Below are 15022 nucleotides of genomic sequence, written 5' to 3'. Positions count from 1 at the left end.
AGAGCCATGTCCGCCCGTGACCTAGCCTCCTTCAATAGGCCTTGCTGCTCTGGGTCGTAGCTCCACACACATCAACACACAAACAGCGCAGTCTGCCGCGATGGAGAGACGAGTTGACAACTATGTAAGTGCAATAAAACTGTGCAAGTGTAAAGCCAATATACTTTATTATTACACCTGTTCAACAAGCATAAACACAATGAAACGGTTAAACATGAAGGAAAGAAACGTTTCAATCTGCTCTGTCTGCTGTCTCTCATCCTCCGCTGCTATGGTTACACAAGCAGAGGCGCTAGCTCGGCGGCTAACAGCTAACTGTAAACACGTGTCAGTTATTTAGTTGAGTTGTGAATGACTTTAAATGACTCAAGCTGGCAGTAGGCTGTGTAGTCCAACTGTTTAGGTTAGTTTGTCATGTATCTTACTGGTGAACTCATCAGCTGGCTGAGACAAAGAACCCCCCCCACCAGCCCTAACGTTACCTGATGAGTGACGTCAGCAGAGGAGAGGAGGAAGGACTGATACTGACCGATGGAGGACAGAGGACAGGAGGAAGGACTGATACTGACCGATGGAGGACAGAGGACAGGAGGAAGGACTGATACTGACCGATGGAGGACAGAGGACAGGAGGAAGGACTGATACTGACCGATGGAGGACAGAGGACAGGAGGAAGGACTGATACTGACCGATGGAGGACAGACGACAGGAGGAAGGACTGATACTGACCGATGGAGGTCAGAGGACAGGAGGAAGGACTGATACTGACCGATGGAGGACAGAGGACAGGAGGAAGGACTGATACTGACCGATGGAGGACAGAGGACAGGAGGAAGGACTGATACTGACTGATGGAGGTCAGAGGACAGGAGGAAGGACTGATACTGACCGATAGAGGACAGGAGGAAGGACTGATACTGACCGATGGAGGACAGAGGACAGGAGGAAGGACTGATACTGACCGATGGAGGACAGAGGACAGGAGGAAGGACTGATACTGACCGATGGAGGTCAGAGGACAGGAGGAAGGACTGATACTGACCGATGGAGGACAGAGGACAGGAGGAAGGACTGATACTGACTGATGGAGGTCAGAGGACAGGAGGAAGGACTGATACTGACCGATAGAGGACAGGAGGAAGGACTGATACTGACCGATGGAGGACAGAGGACAGGAGGAAGGACTGATACTGACCGATGGAGGACAGGAGGAAGGACTGATACTGACCGATGGAGGACAGAGGACAGGAGGAAGGACTGATACTGACCGATGGAGGTCAGAGGACAGGAGGAAGGACTGATACTGACCGATGGAGGACAGAGGACAGGAGGAAGGACTGATACTGACCGATGGAGGACAGAGGACAGGAGGAAGGACTGATACTGACCGATGGAGGTCAGAGGACAGGAGGAAGGACTGATACTGACCGATGGAGGACAGAGGACAGGAGGAAGGACTGATACTGACCGATGGAGGTCAGAGGACAGGAGGAAGGACTGATACTGACCGATGGAGGACAGAGGACAGGAGGAAGGACTGATACTGACCGATGGAGGTCAGAGGACAGGAGGAAGGACTGATACTGACCGATGGAGGTCAGAAGACAGGAGGAAGGACTGATACTGACCGATGGAGGACAGAGGACAGGAGGAAGGACTGATACTGACCGATGGAGGTCAGAGGACAGGAGGAAGGACTGATACTGACCGATGGAGGACAGAGGACAGGAGGAAGGACTGATACTGACCGATGGAGGACAGAGGACAGGAGGAAGGACTGATACTGACCGATGGAGGTCAGAGGACAGGAGGAAGGACTGATACTGACCGATGGAGGTCAGAGGACAGGAGGAAGGACTGATACTGACCGATGGAGGACAGAGGACAGGAGGAAGGACTGATACCATAAAAAAATGGAACTATAGAGCAAACAACAGCATTGTTTTGCATTTTGTGTCTTTTGAATAAAAGGCTACTTTTTCAGTCATATATTTTCATCATTCAAGTTTTGTTAAAATTATTGTTATAATATCGTGTATCGTATATCGTGAGCTGAGTGAATCGTCACACCCCTAGCGTGGTACGTAGGTAAGTTAAATAGTTAGCCAGTGTGGGTGACGTATAATATGTTGTGCGAGACGAGAGATGTAGTTCATTGAGCGGTTTCACATAAAACTAAATGATACTACGACAAACCTACAGTGAACTGTGACTTTTTTGACTTGCAAAATTATCTTTTAATTTGACAAACATTACATGTGGGATTCTTGGTGTGATTGAAATGGGATTAAAATAATATTTGTCCCTTGCCGTTGACTACCGTACATATTTTTTTTCTGAAATAAGGTCCCATGGTGGTCCACCGGAAGGGGCGGGACTTTGTCTCTCTATAGTGGTGCATTTATTTGCATTTATTTTCCACGATCAACCCTTCACCATCAGTGCCACCTGAAGAATATCTCCGAGCTGCTCCAAGACAAGGACAGATCTAGACTGCCTCCTTATTGTGCTTGCTGCTCTCAGATCTGCCAACCAAGCAGGAAACAATATAAGACCAGAACAATGAGCTGGCTGCAGATCAGTAGGGGCCCAGACGCTACGTCTTATTTCCTTTTTGATTACTCACGCCTGCCTGATGAGCGGCACACTCGCACTCCTCTCTGTCTGCCTGCCCGTGAGAGAAAAAGTCTTTTTTGTGGGGAGACTGGTTTTGATTTGGAGGCTGGAATGCCTTTGTGATAATGTCGCAAGATTTGTTGGCAGGGGTGTGATAGATGTGTGTGGGAGACGAAAGGAGAAAAAGTTCTGGGTGGGAGGAGAGTTATGATGTGTGTATGCTTCATGATTCAGACACATGCAGGTATTAGAAGCTGGATTTCTGAATATTGTGTGGTTGGGTAGTGCTGGTGTGCTTTTCTGTGCTGATTTATGTCAGTTTCCACTGATGGCCTTCCAGGATCTGCCCATAAACAGCCTTTAAACGGGGGAATAGTAGTGCTGGCACTGAAGTCCAAACTGTATTGCCACCCAAGCATGCAGCTCGCCCGCTGTGGGCTGGGTCCCCTTTGCCTGGCCCTCACTAGCTCCCACCACTGCTCGTTACCCCCCCCCCCACCCCTCCCTCCAAACCCACCCTCACCGCCAGGCCGGAGGTAGGAAATCAAACCAATTACGGTTGTATTTAAAGAAAATTGGAGCAGGGCCGGAAAAGTGGGGGCATTTCCAAAAACCACAAAAAGAAAACTGCAGGGCCGCTCTTTGGCAAAATACAGGGCGACTGTGGAAGCAGAGTAGAATGGCACTTCTCTGAAAACACAAGGAGAAATCTGTGATTTAGCATATAAGCAATAAATATCTTCTTTATATAAATAACACATCTATACGTATACCTTACCGACTAAACCAAAAAGCTATATATTTTTCCTTTTCAATGTCCTCGATAATCTGTTTCTGTGTCCGTCTCTGTGAGTGAGATTGATGGGTTTTTGCTTCCCTGGTGGACCTGGGTTTGATGGATGGATTTTAAGGACTCACTGTGTTTATGTTCAGGTCTGCCGTGCCCTGCTGTGAGTGGCCTGCCAGTGAAGGCCGCACTTCATAATGTGTCTGAATACGCCAAGATCCCAAATCCTCCTTGGCTCGCTCCGCTGCTGCAGACCCTGCTGAGGTACAGTATAGGGCCTCTCACGAAGCACAAACACCTGTAGGCTTTAAGACTGGGGGCTGGATAAAGTATTTGTATGCATGTGCATGATCTTTTGGCCAGAGTGTGTCACAGTCTGGGGCCGTCTTTACAGCCAAAAAATTCTGTCTGGGATCAGTGTTGCAGTTGCCACCCCCTTGATCTGATGTATTCTCTCTGTTTTACCTCTCTCTCTCTGTGTCTCTCTGATCCTCCTCCTCGCTGTCATCTCTCAGGAAAACCCCCTCATTACTAGGCCCTGGATGTAAATGCTTCATTTTTCCATCCCCCCACAAGCCCTCTTTGTTCCACGGGCCATTTGGCTGTTATATTTCAGCACTTAAAAGCAATTATTCCCTAAATATGAATGCTCCCTAACAGACGTCTCCAGACACTCAAACGATGTTTTTCTTCCTTCATCTTCCTCTCTTTGCCTCATGGGCAAAAACAAAAGGGGGGGGGAGAAATCAAGGTGTCTGGTGTCTGCAGACCCAACACACATACATACAACATTTTGCTGCGTGACACACTCATACCTGATGATATTGCCTTTGTCCGTGCAGGTGCATGCACAGAAAAGGGAAAAAGAACACACACACACACAAACTGTTTACTTCACACGCACAGACCATAAAGAGTGTAAGATGAGCTCCCATTAAGGATGAAAACAAACCAGTGAGTGGGAGGTGTCCCCCGAGGAAGTCCACGGTCGCTATAGTGGAACCGTGGAACCATGGGAACTGGTTATCGGAGGCCTGCGGGGCAGCCACGGCCAGACACGGGGGTGTGTAATACTGCCACACACACACACACACACACAGACTGGAGACAGAAGCTAGAGGCTTTCAGTCACCTCACCTGTCTAACAACAACAATAGCTGACACTTTATTGGGTGTCAGCAGCAGCTTGATTTATTCAGACTTGGCTTTGGTTGTCTCCATGGCGATGTTTACGATATCAAAGCGCCGAAATAGCAACAGCAGTAAAACTGACTGTTACAGAAAGAGTGATGATACAAGTAATATGACGACAGCTCTTGTGTTTGGTGACACTTGACAGAATGAGGGAAAAAGTTGTTTTTAATGTTGTCTCTCTAAACTGTTTATGGGTCAGAGGAGGCTGTAGGCTTGTGGTGCTTCAGTGGTTTTCACTGATTTCTTTACAACCACATGAGCCCTTACTGGTGAAAGGGGTATTAGTCATCTAGATGGTGGTCAGTCGGACAGACGGCAACATGGAAATTAGCAACAAACAATTGAAGGCTTACATTTATCAGACTTTTCTATCTGCTTTCAGATTAGATAGTGGGAACAAGACAGGAAAGGAACGATGCAAGATTTTAGCGACTGTTGATGTTCCCACGTGATCCAAAACAGACTTGAGCAATCATCCTCGTTTTTACTCACTGCTTGCGTACGTGGTTGAAGAAAAAAAAAAGCAAGGGAGATAGAAAGATAGAAAGTGTGTATGTGAACCGCCTATTTAGCGTGTTCCCCTGCTCGAGCAGGAAGTGAACAGAGACCTGGTCCGCAGGGATCTCTGTTTCCCCTTCTCGCCCCACACTCAGGGACCCCACCGTGATGGGGGAGAAGCCTGGCAGAGAGCAGCAGTGTGTGGTGTTTGTGCTCTCTTGTGTGTGTGCGTGCGTGTGTGTGTGTGTATTAATTTCCTGTTTTATAGAGGAAGCAGTGTTCGCATGTAGAGATCGTTATTCAGATTCTCTCTGTGAGAAAAAAGACAGAAAAAAAAAAGATTGTGTCAATTCTCATGAATCTGTATGGGAAACAACTAGCATTGTTTCTGGGAAGCTGCCCTACTCTCTTAGTAAAAACATATTTCGGGGCACTGGTAACAGTGCAAATGCAATGTCTTAATCAGACTTTGAAAAGCATGTCATTTCATTATTCCAGTCAAAGAAAAATCGTAAAACACTACAAGCTATTATCCTCTCCTATCAAATGTCCTTTCTTCCCCTAACTTACTAATCAAATTAAGGCCAGATTGGTTAGACACAGAAAGCTGTGGTCATTATGCAACGACAAAAATCTAAATCCAAGCCATTAGGACATAAATGAAAGTTAGCTGCTGTGGTCTTAGCCAGAATACCCTCTAACCATGGTCTGGGCCACAGGTCCACCATGCTGTGGTCTGTTGGGTTTCTGCATATAAATGTATTAAGGCCTTCTTCTTGGTTTGACTCATTTACATGTCTTGGTTTCCTATGACGAGACGAGTGGGGAAGTATGACTCAGGCGAAGTTCAGCAGAAGATTGTTTAGAGCTTTGTTGTCTTCTTATCAGCACTATCCAGATCTTTGTATGACTGTTACCTTGTTAATTAGGGCGATTGTGAAATTCTTTGAATCGCTTCTGCGTGATAATAATAAACAAAAAAAAACATTGTGCAAACAACATAGTCTGAATGTGAGAAGAAGAAATATTTTTTCACTTCAAATAGAGATGTTGTTTGATGCAAACTGATAGATTTACCTCGCAGAAAGACATTTCTTGAAATAGATAAAGGTACATTGAAATTAGTGTAACCGTCTTGCATTCTTATCAGACATTTTCACTGTTTTCAAAGAAAACAAAATTAATATTTATGGCTTCAACTAACAATTGTTTTTGTATTTCATATATTTAGATCATTTACTCTGCTGACTATTTTGTTAATTACTGGATATATATGATATCATTTGATATGTGTGTGTGTGTGTGTGTATATATATATATATATATGTATATATATACATGTATATATTAGGACTGTCAATCGATTAAATATTTAATCGCATCGATTAATCGCATGATTGTCCATAGTTAATTGCAAATTAATTACACATTTTTTATCTGTTCAAAATGTATCTTAAAGGGAGATTTTTTCAAGTATTTAATACTGGACAGATATGCTGCTCTATGCAAATTTATGTATATATTTATTATTGGAAATCAATTAACAACACAAAACAATGACAAATATTGTCCAGAAACCCTCACAGGTACTACATTTAGCAAAAAAAATATGCTCAAATCATAACATGGCAAACTGCAGCCCAACAGGCAACAACAGCTGTCAGTGTGTCAGTGTGCTGACTTGACTTTGACTTGCCCCAAACTGCATGTGATTATCATAAAGTGGGCATGTATGTAAAGCGGAGACTCGTGGGTACCCATAGAACCTATTTTCATTCACATATCTTGAGGTCAGAGGTCAAGGGACCTCTTTAAAAATGGCCATGCCAGTTTTTCCTCGCCAAAATTTAGCGTAAGTTTGGAGCGTTATTTAGCCTCCTTCTCGACAAGCGCGTAGGAGGTTGGTACCAATGGATTCCTTAGGTTTTCTAGTTTCATATGATGACAGTATCTTCACTCTAGCTTTAAAACTGAGCCCGCTAAAACCTAAAAATCGCAAGTTGCGTAAAAGAAATTTGTGGCGGTAAAACAAATTTGCGTTAACGTGTTATTATTGCATTAACTTTGACAGCCTTATATATATACACACACACACACACACACATACACACACATACAGATAACTTCACACTAGTCAAAGAAAAACTATAACTGACGAGCTGGAACCAGAGAATGTTTGCCGACTAATCAATTAATTAACCAGATCGTTCAGCTCTAATCCTGCACCCTGTTTGTACAGTAATAACATGTTTTGCCATTTTCACATCATCTGATATTTGATCTTTTAGGAATCACACAAGCGACTCTGTCTCACACGCGATGGTGACCTTAAATTTATAGAGGCAGCTCTCTAGATCGACCCGATAGTGAGACCGTTTCTGCCAGTGCCTCTAGTAAGCTTCCAGCGATCCTCTGGGTCCGAGCGGGAACACAGTGCTGGCCCCGTGGAGAGGTTCTCCACTGTGGGAACTTGGAGAGCTTGCCTGGTGTATCGTAACACAGAGCGGTCTCTGTAGACCCAGCATGGATGAGAAACTACCTTCATTGAACTAGGAGAACCCTCCTTTCTCTCTCTCTTTTTTCATCTCTCCCTCCATATCCCGCTCCCCGTCATGCGAGGCAGCGCTAGTCGTCAGTGTGAGAACGGTTGCATCACAGCTCTCGTGGTTTCGTAGCCCCTGGCCCCTGTGTTTCTCGGTCAATCTGTGGGAACACTGATTTTGGACGGCAGCCTCTGTTCCCACCACCAGTCTGGTTAGAAAATAGACTTCTGGTCATGTACCAGGCACCCAAACCAAGCCGGTTCTAGCCCGCTCCTTCTCACGGGTTTTGGGGGGAGGAGAGGTCAGCGCCTGCAGAAGAGGCCCTAATGGGTTTCGTATGCAGGTACCGCAGAAGCGACACGGGATACTGTGTTCATGAGAAATGAGAGGGTTTTAACGATTCTGTGCTCTTTCCAAAACACTCCCTCTCTCTCTCTCTCTCCGCTCTCACTCTTTGTTTTTCCCTGTCTCCTGCATCTCTTTCTGTCTGTCTCTCATTTGAATTTATAAATAGCGCTTTAATCTTCCTGATTAATTGGAGATAAAGTCGTGTGAGGGACAAGGCTCGATTTTGTTACAAGAGAAAATCAAAAGACGCTGTGCTGTTCACCAGAACACATGATTGACTTGCCGAAGTATTTTTTCCCTCAATGATTCTCATTGTTTTAGATTTTCTTTTCCTGTGACGTTCACAATCATGCCTCCAGTTCTTTTTATTTCATCCACTTAAAAAGCAATTTTCTATGTCGTCTTATAAACCAATTCATCATGCCTTTGACTACAATTACATCCAGACAAGCGGCAGCCTCATCCAGGCGAGCGTTTCCCCCCTCTTTCCTGTAGAGTTACAATTTTCGGAAGAAGAAGAACAGCATAGCGGGAACAGAGAGAGGATGGAAAAAAAAAAAAAAAAAAAAAAGAAGCAGCTCGGCTGGCTCATGTACGTCCATGACAAAGACGGAGCCAGATGAGAGCTCCTCTGCTCCCCACATGTGGACGAGAGAGCCCGGGTCTCACAGAGTGTGTGAAGACAGCTGGAAAATTCCCCTGAGCCCGGTCTAATTGAAAGCTTATCATCTTCTCTTTGTGCTTCCTGAACGGTGGGGGGAATCAGCGGGGAAGCGACGCAGAGAGAGCAACTCTGTGATGAGACCTGGAGGAAATAGTCGGGAATGTTTTTTAAGACGGCGCAGATCTGTCATACACTCGCGCTGTGAAGTGGAGCTCAGGCTGTCTGGGTGGAGGCTGGTGTGAGATCTGTCAGCAGGGGATTGTGTGAGTGTCTTGTGCGTGTGGGGAAATGCTTTTGAGTGTGCAGAGTTAATTGAATACAGTGTGTATCAAGGCTGCGTGTGTGCGTCCTGAGGCTTTGTTGTTCTGCCAACACTGCCCCCATAGAAGGCCTGACGCACACACAGCAGAAGCCATACAGAAGGAAAGAAAGGATTGAATGAGAAGGAGAGGATAAAAGAGTATTGATACACTACAGGAGAGCATAAACAGGAGAAATAAAAGAGTGACTAATTTGAAGAAGGAAGACAAAGCGTCTAGAAGCGAAAGCCCTTTCATGGCACATCAACAGGTGGCATTAGTTTAAGAGTGGAGGAATTGTGGGTATTGTATTTCAGGTTAACCACATGAGACATCTGAAATCAGACCACCCCACAAGGTAGCATCTCAAGTGTTTAATCTTGCGGCTCGGCTTCAAATGGGCCAAACAGATGCCGTCAGTGCCGCATAAATTAACAACCACATAGCTGGTAAAAAAGACGGCCGACATTCCAAACCTCTCCTGTATTGTTTTTAACAAGTGACAACTTGCTGACGCGCGCTAACACGGAGGCTGCCAGGGCGGTGTTGGATTCCTGAGCTGCGCTTTATTTACGCTCTGGGTACCACCGCGTTGACAGCCGAGGCATTTTCAAACCCCTGAGAAGTGTGGGTAATTGCCAGCGAGAGTCTCGCTAATGGAAGAGGAGAGGATAATTATTAATTATTGGGAACGAGCTGCTTAATGAACGATCAGGGGTTATGAGATAGAGGCAGAGGCATGTATGGCATTTACTGTATGACGCCAAAAGAAGAAGTTAGAAGAACAGAATTTGTTGCTGGCATGAAATTGGGTCCCATGAATGTTTTTTTTTTTCCTGCTCATTCGTCAGCTGATGTGATGGTGTCTGGGCTTCTGGAGGTGAATTATACCCTGTGCCTCCATGTTTAACAATTTCACTCTCAACACCTCCCCCCAGTTAAACCATAAAAGACTTCACAATCCAGACTTTTGAGCATTGAGTTTCAACATTAGAGAACTATTATGGCATGCAATAGTTTTTATAGTAAAGCGGAATAATGTTGAAGAATGTGGGGCTATAAATACTGAACTCAAATCTAATATGTTGTGGGTGTGATTTTCTCAAGAGGGCAGGTGATGCCTCTTTAAGCTGAAAAAAAAAAGATTATGTGTTGCCATAACTCTCTCTTTTAATTGAGACATATTTATTAAATAAACAGCAGCTGTGAAGACAAAAGTGAGACACATGTTTTTTAATTAAAATGATTAAAAACTACATTATCCGCAAACTTTACAAGCACTCAGTATGGAAGCATTAACGATATCATTACATACATAGATGAGATTCTTAAATTAACATATCAGTTTCAGATGTACATGCTTTGAGCATAAGGAGAAAATGAAAGATGAATTAACATTTTGGTATATGAAAAGGAAAAAAGGGGAATTTTGTAAAAAAAAAGAAAAGTAACATTGTGCTCTTAAATCCAATATACAATAAAATACAACTCACTTGTACATTTTTGGCTTCCTAGTTTTGCATAAAGAATGATATTAGAGATCAATCGAGACGTCTTTCCCATCATCCTGACAGTATTACAGGCAGTTGTGAAGATCTTTGGTTTAGTTTTTTTTAAGGAACCACACAAATATAAGTACACATGTGGTTTCTCTAGCTGCATGATTTTTTTTGCCCATAATAAAGTAAGGTCCTCTACCGCGTAAAGAAAACATGCTTTTCATCTTAATCAAAAGCGAGACAGGAATGAGACGTTGCTACTGATTGTTTAAAAAAGAAGAGGAATAAGGCAGAGAGTCTTTATGTGAGATCTACAAAACTCCTTGCATAACTTATTTTTTTACCTGAGCTGCAAATGCAAGCCTCTTTGGATTCACTTTGAAATCAAATCTCACTTTTGTAGCCACTAAGAGTCATGGATGCTTCCCTCTTGTGGAAGACTTTTCGAGCAGATATTAGACACCTGATACCTGCTTTAAATGCCTCTACACAGCTCATGCCCACACGATCTGTGCGGGCGTGTGAATTATTGGCAGAGCCATGAGCCCCTTGGCACCGATGATCAGTAAATTAGACCAGAAAGGCTTCAAAGCACTCACTGATTATACAGAACAAAGGGACCTGTGCACAACAAGGGAAGGTTTTTTTTTTTTTTGCATAACTGCCCTTGGTGTTGGTAAGAAGATACCACTCTGACCCCACCGCCTCCTCCTTCTATCCCTTCATCCTCACACTCTTCCTCCCCCCAGGGATGGAGGGATCACATGTATAACTGCAGGGGGAAAATGCCCTCCGGACAGGGGGAATATGCACACACACCTGTGGTGCAGGAATGTGTGTGTGGTGTCTAATCGTGACATCATTAATTACTTGGCAAAGGATTTTTGTTAAAAAGGACACTTTTAAGTGTGAAGGAATATTTAAATATTTAGTTCGGCAGAGTTTCAGATATTTGTAAATACATAAACCCCAATAAATGAAAATTCAAACATAGTGCAAAAAATTAAGCGAATGGCTTACTTAGCGCAGGAAGGCAATTTTGGAAATAGTTTTAAAAGGATTACGGTACATAATCTCACTAACAGAATCTGTTGGGCGTGGTTCATAAGGAATAAAAGTTTTTAGTGCATCAAAGCTACATTGGAAGACAAAATAATTACATTAAAGGTTTTTGTTTTTTTTCATAATTTAGTAGCAATATATTACACAAATTCCAAATTTATACTTAACAACAAAATAAGGCATATATACTGTATATATATATATAAAAAAGGAAAGGTAGAGAGAAATGCTTAAGGATTTTGGGTATATGCGCACATTTCCTCACAATTTGGCTCAAATAAATATCAAAAGTAAACCGTGTCATCCAGTTTCAAAAATACCAGACTAGAACTTTTTTTTTCTTTTTTTTTCAGAAAAGGGCTTGGATAAGAAATGTAAGGAAAAAAGTAAAAAGAGTAGACACAACAGGACTTAAATGTTCCTGCAGAGAAAGAAACCAATAAACACCCCCTCTGCGTTAGTCTTTTACATTCCTCAAAATATCAGCCATTGTCCTGTTGAAACGCGATACACTGATGACACAGCAGAGGAGAATTAATTTCTTACACATGTGAGTCCCGACAGATAAAATGCTTTTCTGTGTTGAAACACCAACTGCATACCGTAGCACAAAAGGGCTAATGTGTCCATTTGGATAATAAATTAGGCAATAAGGTACTGCATAAGTACATGAAACAGCCCTGGATGCAACTCGAGATGTTTTCACAACTGACACGATATTTTCTCAACTTCCACAGAAATTAAAGCTTAAAAGGGCCGATTGCTACAGCAGTGCAGCCGTGCCTCGGAAGGATGTCGGAGTCACTCAGGGAGCGAGCATCCAGTCCGACCGCTCTTCTCCACTGACCAAGTGAGTCGGATCAGTCTGAACAGTTTGTTTTGTTGGACGTCTGCTGTGGTTTTTCAGTTCATCAGCTGTACTGATTGATCATACTGCCATTGTCTTTTTGTTCTTAGTACCTGTTTACACCAGACATCCTGAAACATTACTATGGCTTCTGGTTTTACCCTCACGTCTATTTACAGTTTCAGCTGAACATCTTCTATGGCTTTTTATAGTCCTTTTTAAGAGTACACGTTTTAGCACAGTGCAGGAGTTTTGCTCAAAATGTACAAAATACATGGAAGTCTTGAGAGAGTTGGTAAAACAGAGAAAGTCTTTAAAGCGAGTGCCGGAGAAATAAAAGACAAACATGCAGCATTTCTCTCTTTTTTTTTTTTTGCTTTCAGTGTCTTTTTTTTTGTTCATCATCCTCTTAACTTTCCCTCCCTCTCAACTCCTGCACCCCCTGATTGTCTAGCTGTCTGTCAGTCAGTAAGGCCTCCAGACGGACTCATCCAAGCGGCCCGAGGCGCTCATGGCGGTGGGGGAGTTGCTGTGGCTGCCGTCGGCCTCCACGCCCTCGCTCTGGTTGTTCAGGCCCGGGTTCATCAGGCTGTTGGTCCCTCCGGCGCCCGTGGCCCCCGAGCAGGACAGCAGGCGGGTGGGGGAGCGCTCGCCCCCGGTGTTCGACGGCGCCACCATGGAGAACTGGTAGGAACCAGAGCCTGTGCCGTAATACAGGTAGGAGTTGGACTGGAAGTTCTGGCTTTGGTTGTTTGAGTACGGCGGCGGCAGATAGGTGTGGTGGTATCTAGAGGAGGCTGACATGCTGAGGCCGCTGATGCCGGAGCTGGAGGTGTTGGTGGAGTAGGGGAACGCCCCGGGGTAGTGCATGCGGGGGTCTGAGAAGCGAGGGTCGGTCAGCGGCGACAGAGACGGGAAGCTGGTCCTCTGGTTGAAGAGGTCTGTACTCCCTGTTGGCAGAAACAAAAGGATTGGAGTCAACAAACTGTGATTATGAAACAAGGGGCTCAGAGATTTCTCATTTTTCTATTATTCTAAAAAACCGACCCCCATCTCCAGAGCAGCAAATCTCCCTCCAAACCCCAAATTGTGAGCTCAGATTTCCGGCGATACGCCTGTCTGTGGAAATGTTTGCTCAAAGTAATGAACTGAGACATTTTTTTGCTTAATAACAGTCATCAAGCTCTGACAGCACATCATCCCACAGCCCCGTGCACAAGACCGAAGTTATGAAAAGGCCCCCTCGCCACGGCCCTCCTAGCACTCCTTCAAAAGGAGAGCAATGTACGTTATTCCGTCTTTCTCACAGCAATGAAAAGAGGCATTGTCAGTGCTGAGGGGTGTTTTCGTATAAACACTGACGGCTTGTTGCGCTGTTGTGCAACTCATAAATCATAGTTAGCGGCAGGCGGTCACAATCGGAGACAGACAAGGGAAGGAAAAAGGAAAGAGGGAAGGAAGAGAATGTGAATATCCTCTAAGCTAATGAGTATCACAGTCTGGGACCTGTCAGAGTTAACTGCTAAGTGTAATCTCACAGGTAACAGAGCGCTGTGAACCCAGCTGTTAAGACTTCAATTTCACTGCACACTTTCTAATTTACTCAGCTGACAAAAGCGAGAAAGAAATATTGCTCGAGAGTTTGACTTGGCAGTTTGCTTCTCTGAGATTTGGGGCCGCTACTGTCACCAACTTAGTTCCTTAACTCAAACACCATATTGCACCTCTTACTTAACCGAGGAGTATTATTGGCTGCTCTTACATCCTGAGCTTCGGATATGAACCCATTCACAGTCGGGTAGGACTTCTGAACGCTGCCGGCTGCCACCTACTGTAGTATTCGGTATGATTGTGGTTCATATTTTTGCTGTATCATGTAAATAAGAAGGTATTATATCAGTTTGATGTCTTGTTTCTTCAGCTGTCGTTTTTACCTCAACTAATTACACTGGATTTTAATTGAGATAATTCGTTTAGAGGTGTGAAAAATTAAATCCTGCGTGACAAGTTAGGCATGTCGTGTCTTTGTGCTCGAGACACCGTCGGCACACAAATGGTGCGGTGGCCAACGGCCAGGCCAAAATAGTCTGGAACTGTAAACGCCCTTAACCTGGTTGTGTGCCACAATGATGAGGCCGAGTTCCTCATACCTGATGTCCACAAACACACGCTCCTTCCACACCTGCTGCTCGTACACACACACTCTCACACACACACACACACACACCTCCGTCCATGGTTATTTGTTTGTCCGCATGTGGCTTTCATGGGTCCAACGTGCCCACATGACTGCAAGTGTAAAATGTGGATTTGGATGGCAGAGAAAAGAGAGCTTGTATTTGTGAAATAGCAAGCGCTTGCACGCCATAGCCCTGAGGGGGGGAGAATGCCAAACTTGCGTGCCACAGTCTCGTTGAAATGTCTTTTCCCTATGTCTGGAGAACTGGGTCCATTTTCAGCTGCAAAAAAATCTGTTCCTTTGCAATTTCCATGGCCCCTGCTATACTCTTTTTTTTTTTTTTTGCAACAACACACTTCTGCAGTTGAATTTCCTCTTCTTTTTGGGATGAGGGAGTTTGATGGCGGTGGGGGGGCTGTTTCTTTTTCCAGAGTCTACCAGGCACCGGAGTCGAGCTCCATATCTGATTTCACGCGAGGAAAATCC

The 15022-nt window shown here is 44.4% G+C and overlaps 1 protein-coding gene across 5 annotated transcripts in view; it reads right to left on the bottom strand.

The window, feature by feature from the left end:
• Positions 1-10167: 10167 nt before the first annotated feature.
• The window catches only part of runx3 (RUNX family transcription factor 3), a 53564-nt gene continuing 48709 nt past the window's right edge, over positions 10168-15022 (bottom strand). For all 5 annotated transcript variants that reach the window (XM_037796363.1, XM_037796362.1, XM_037796361.1 and 2 more), the window contains one exon: positions 10168-13307. In XM_037796363.1, coding sequence (XP_037652291.1) covers positions 12823-13307 — 485 coding nt within the window. In that variant the 3' untranslated portion in view covers positions 10168-12822. The remainder of the gene's footprint in view (positions 13308-15022) is intronic.

Source organism: Sebastes umbrosus, chromosome 16, assembly GCF_015220745.1.
Source record: "Sebastes umbrosus isolate fSebUmb1 chromosome 16, fSebUmb1.pri, whole genome shotgun sequence".
In the NCBI taxonomy this organism is placed as follows: Eukaryota; Metazoa; Chordata; class Actinopteri; order Perciformes; family Sebastidae; genus Sebastes; species Sebastes umbrosus.
This window is presented reverse-complemented; position numbering and strand designations above follow the sequence as displayed.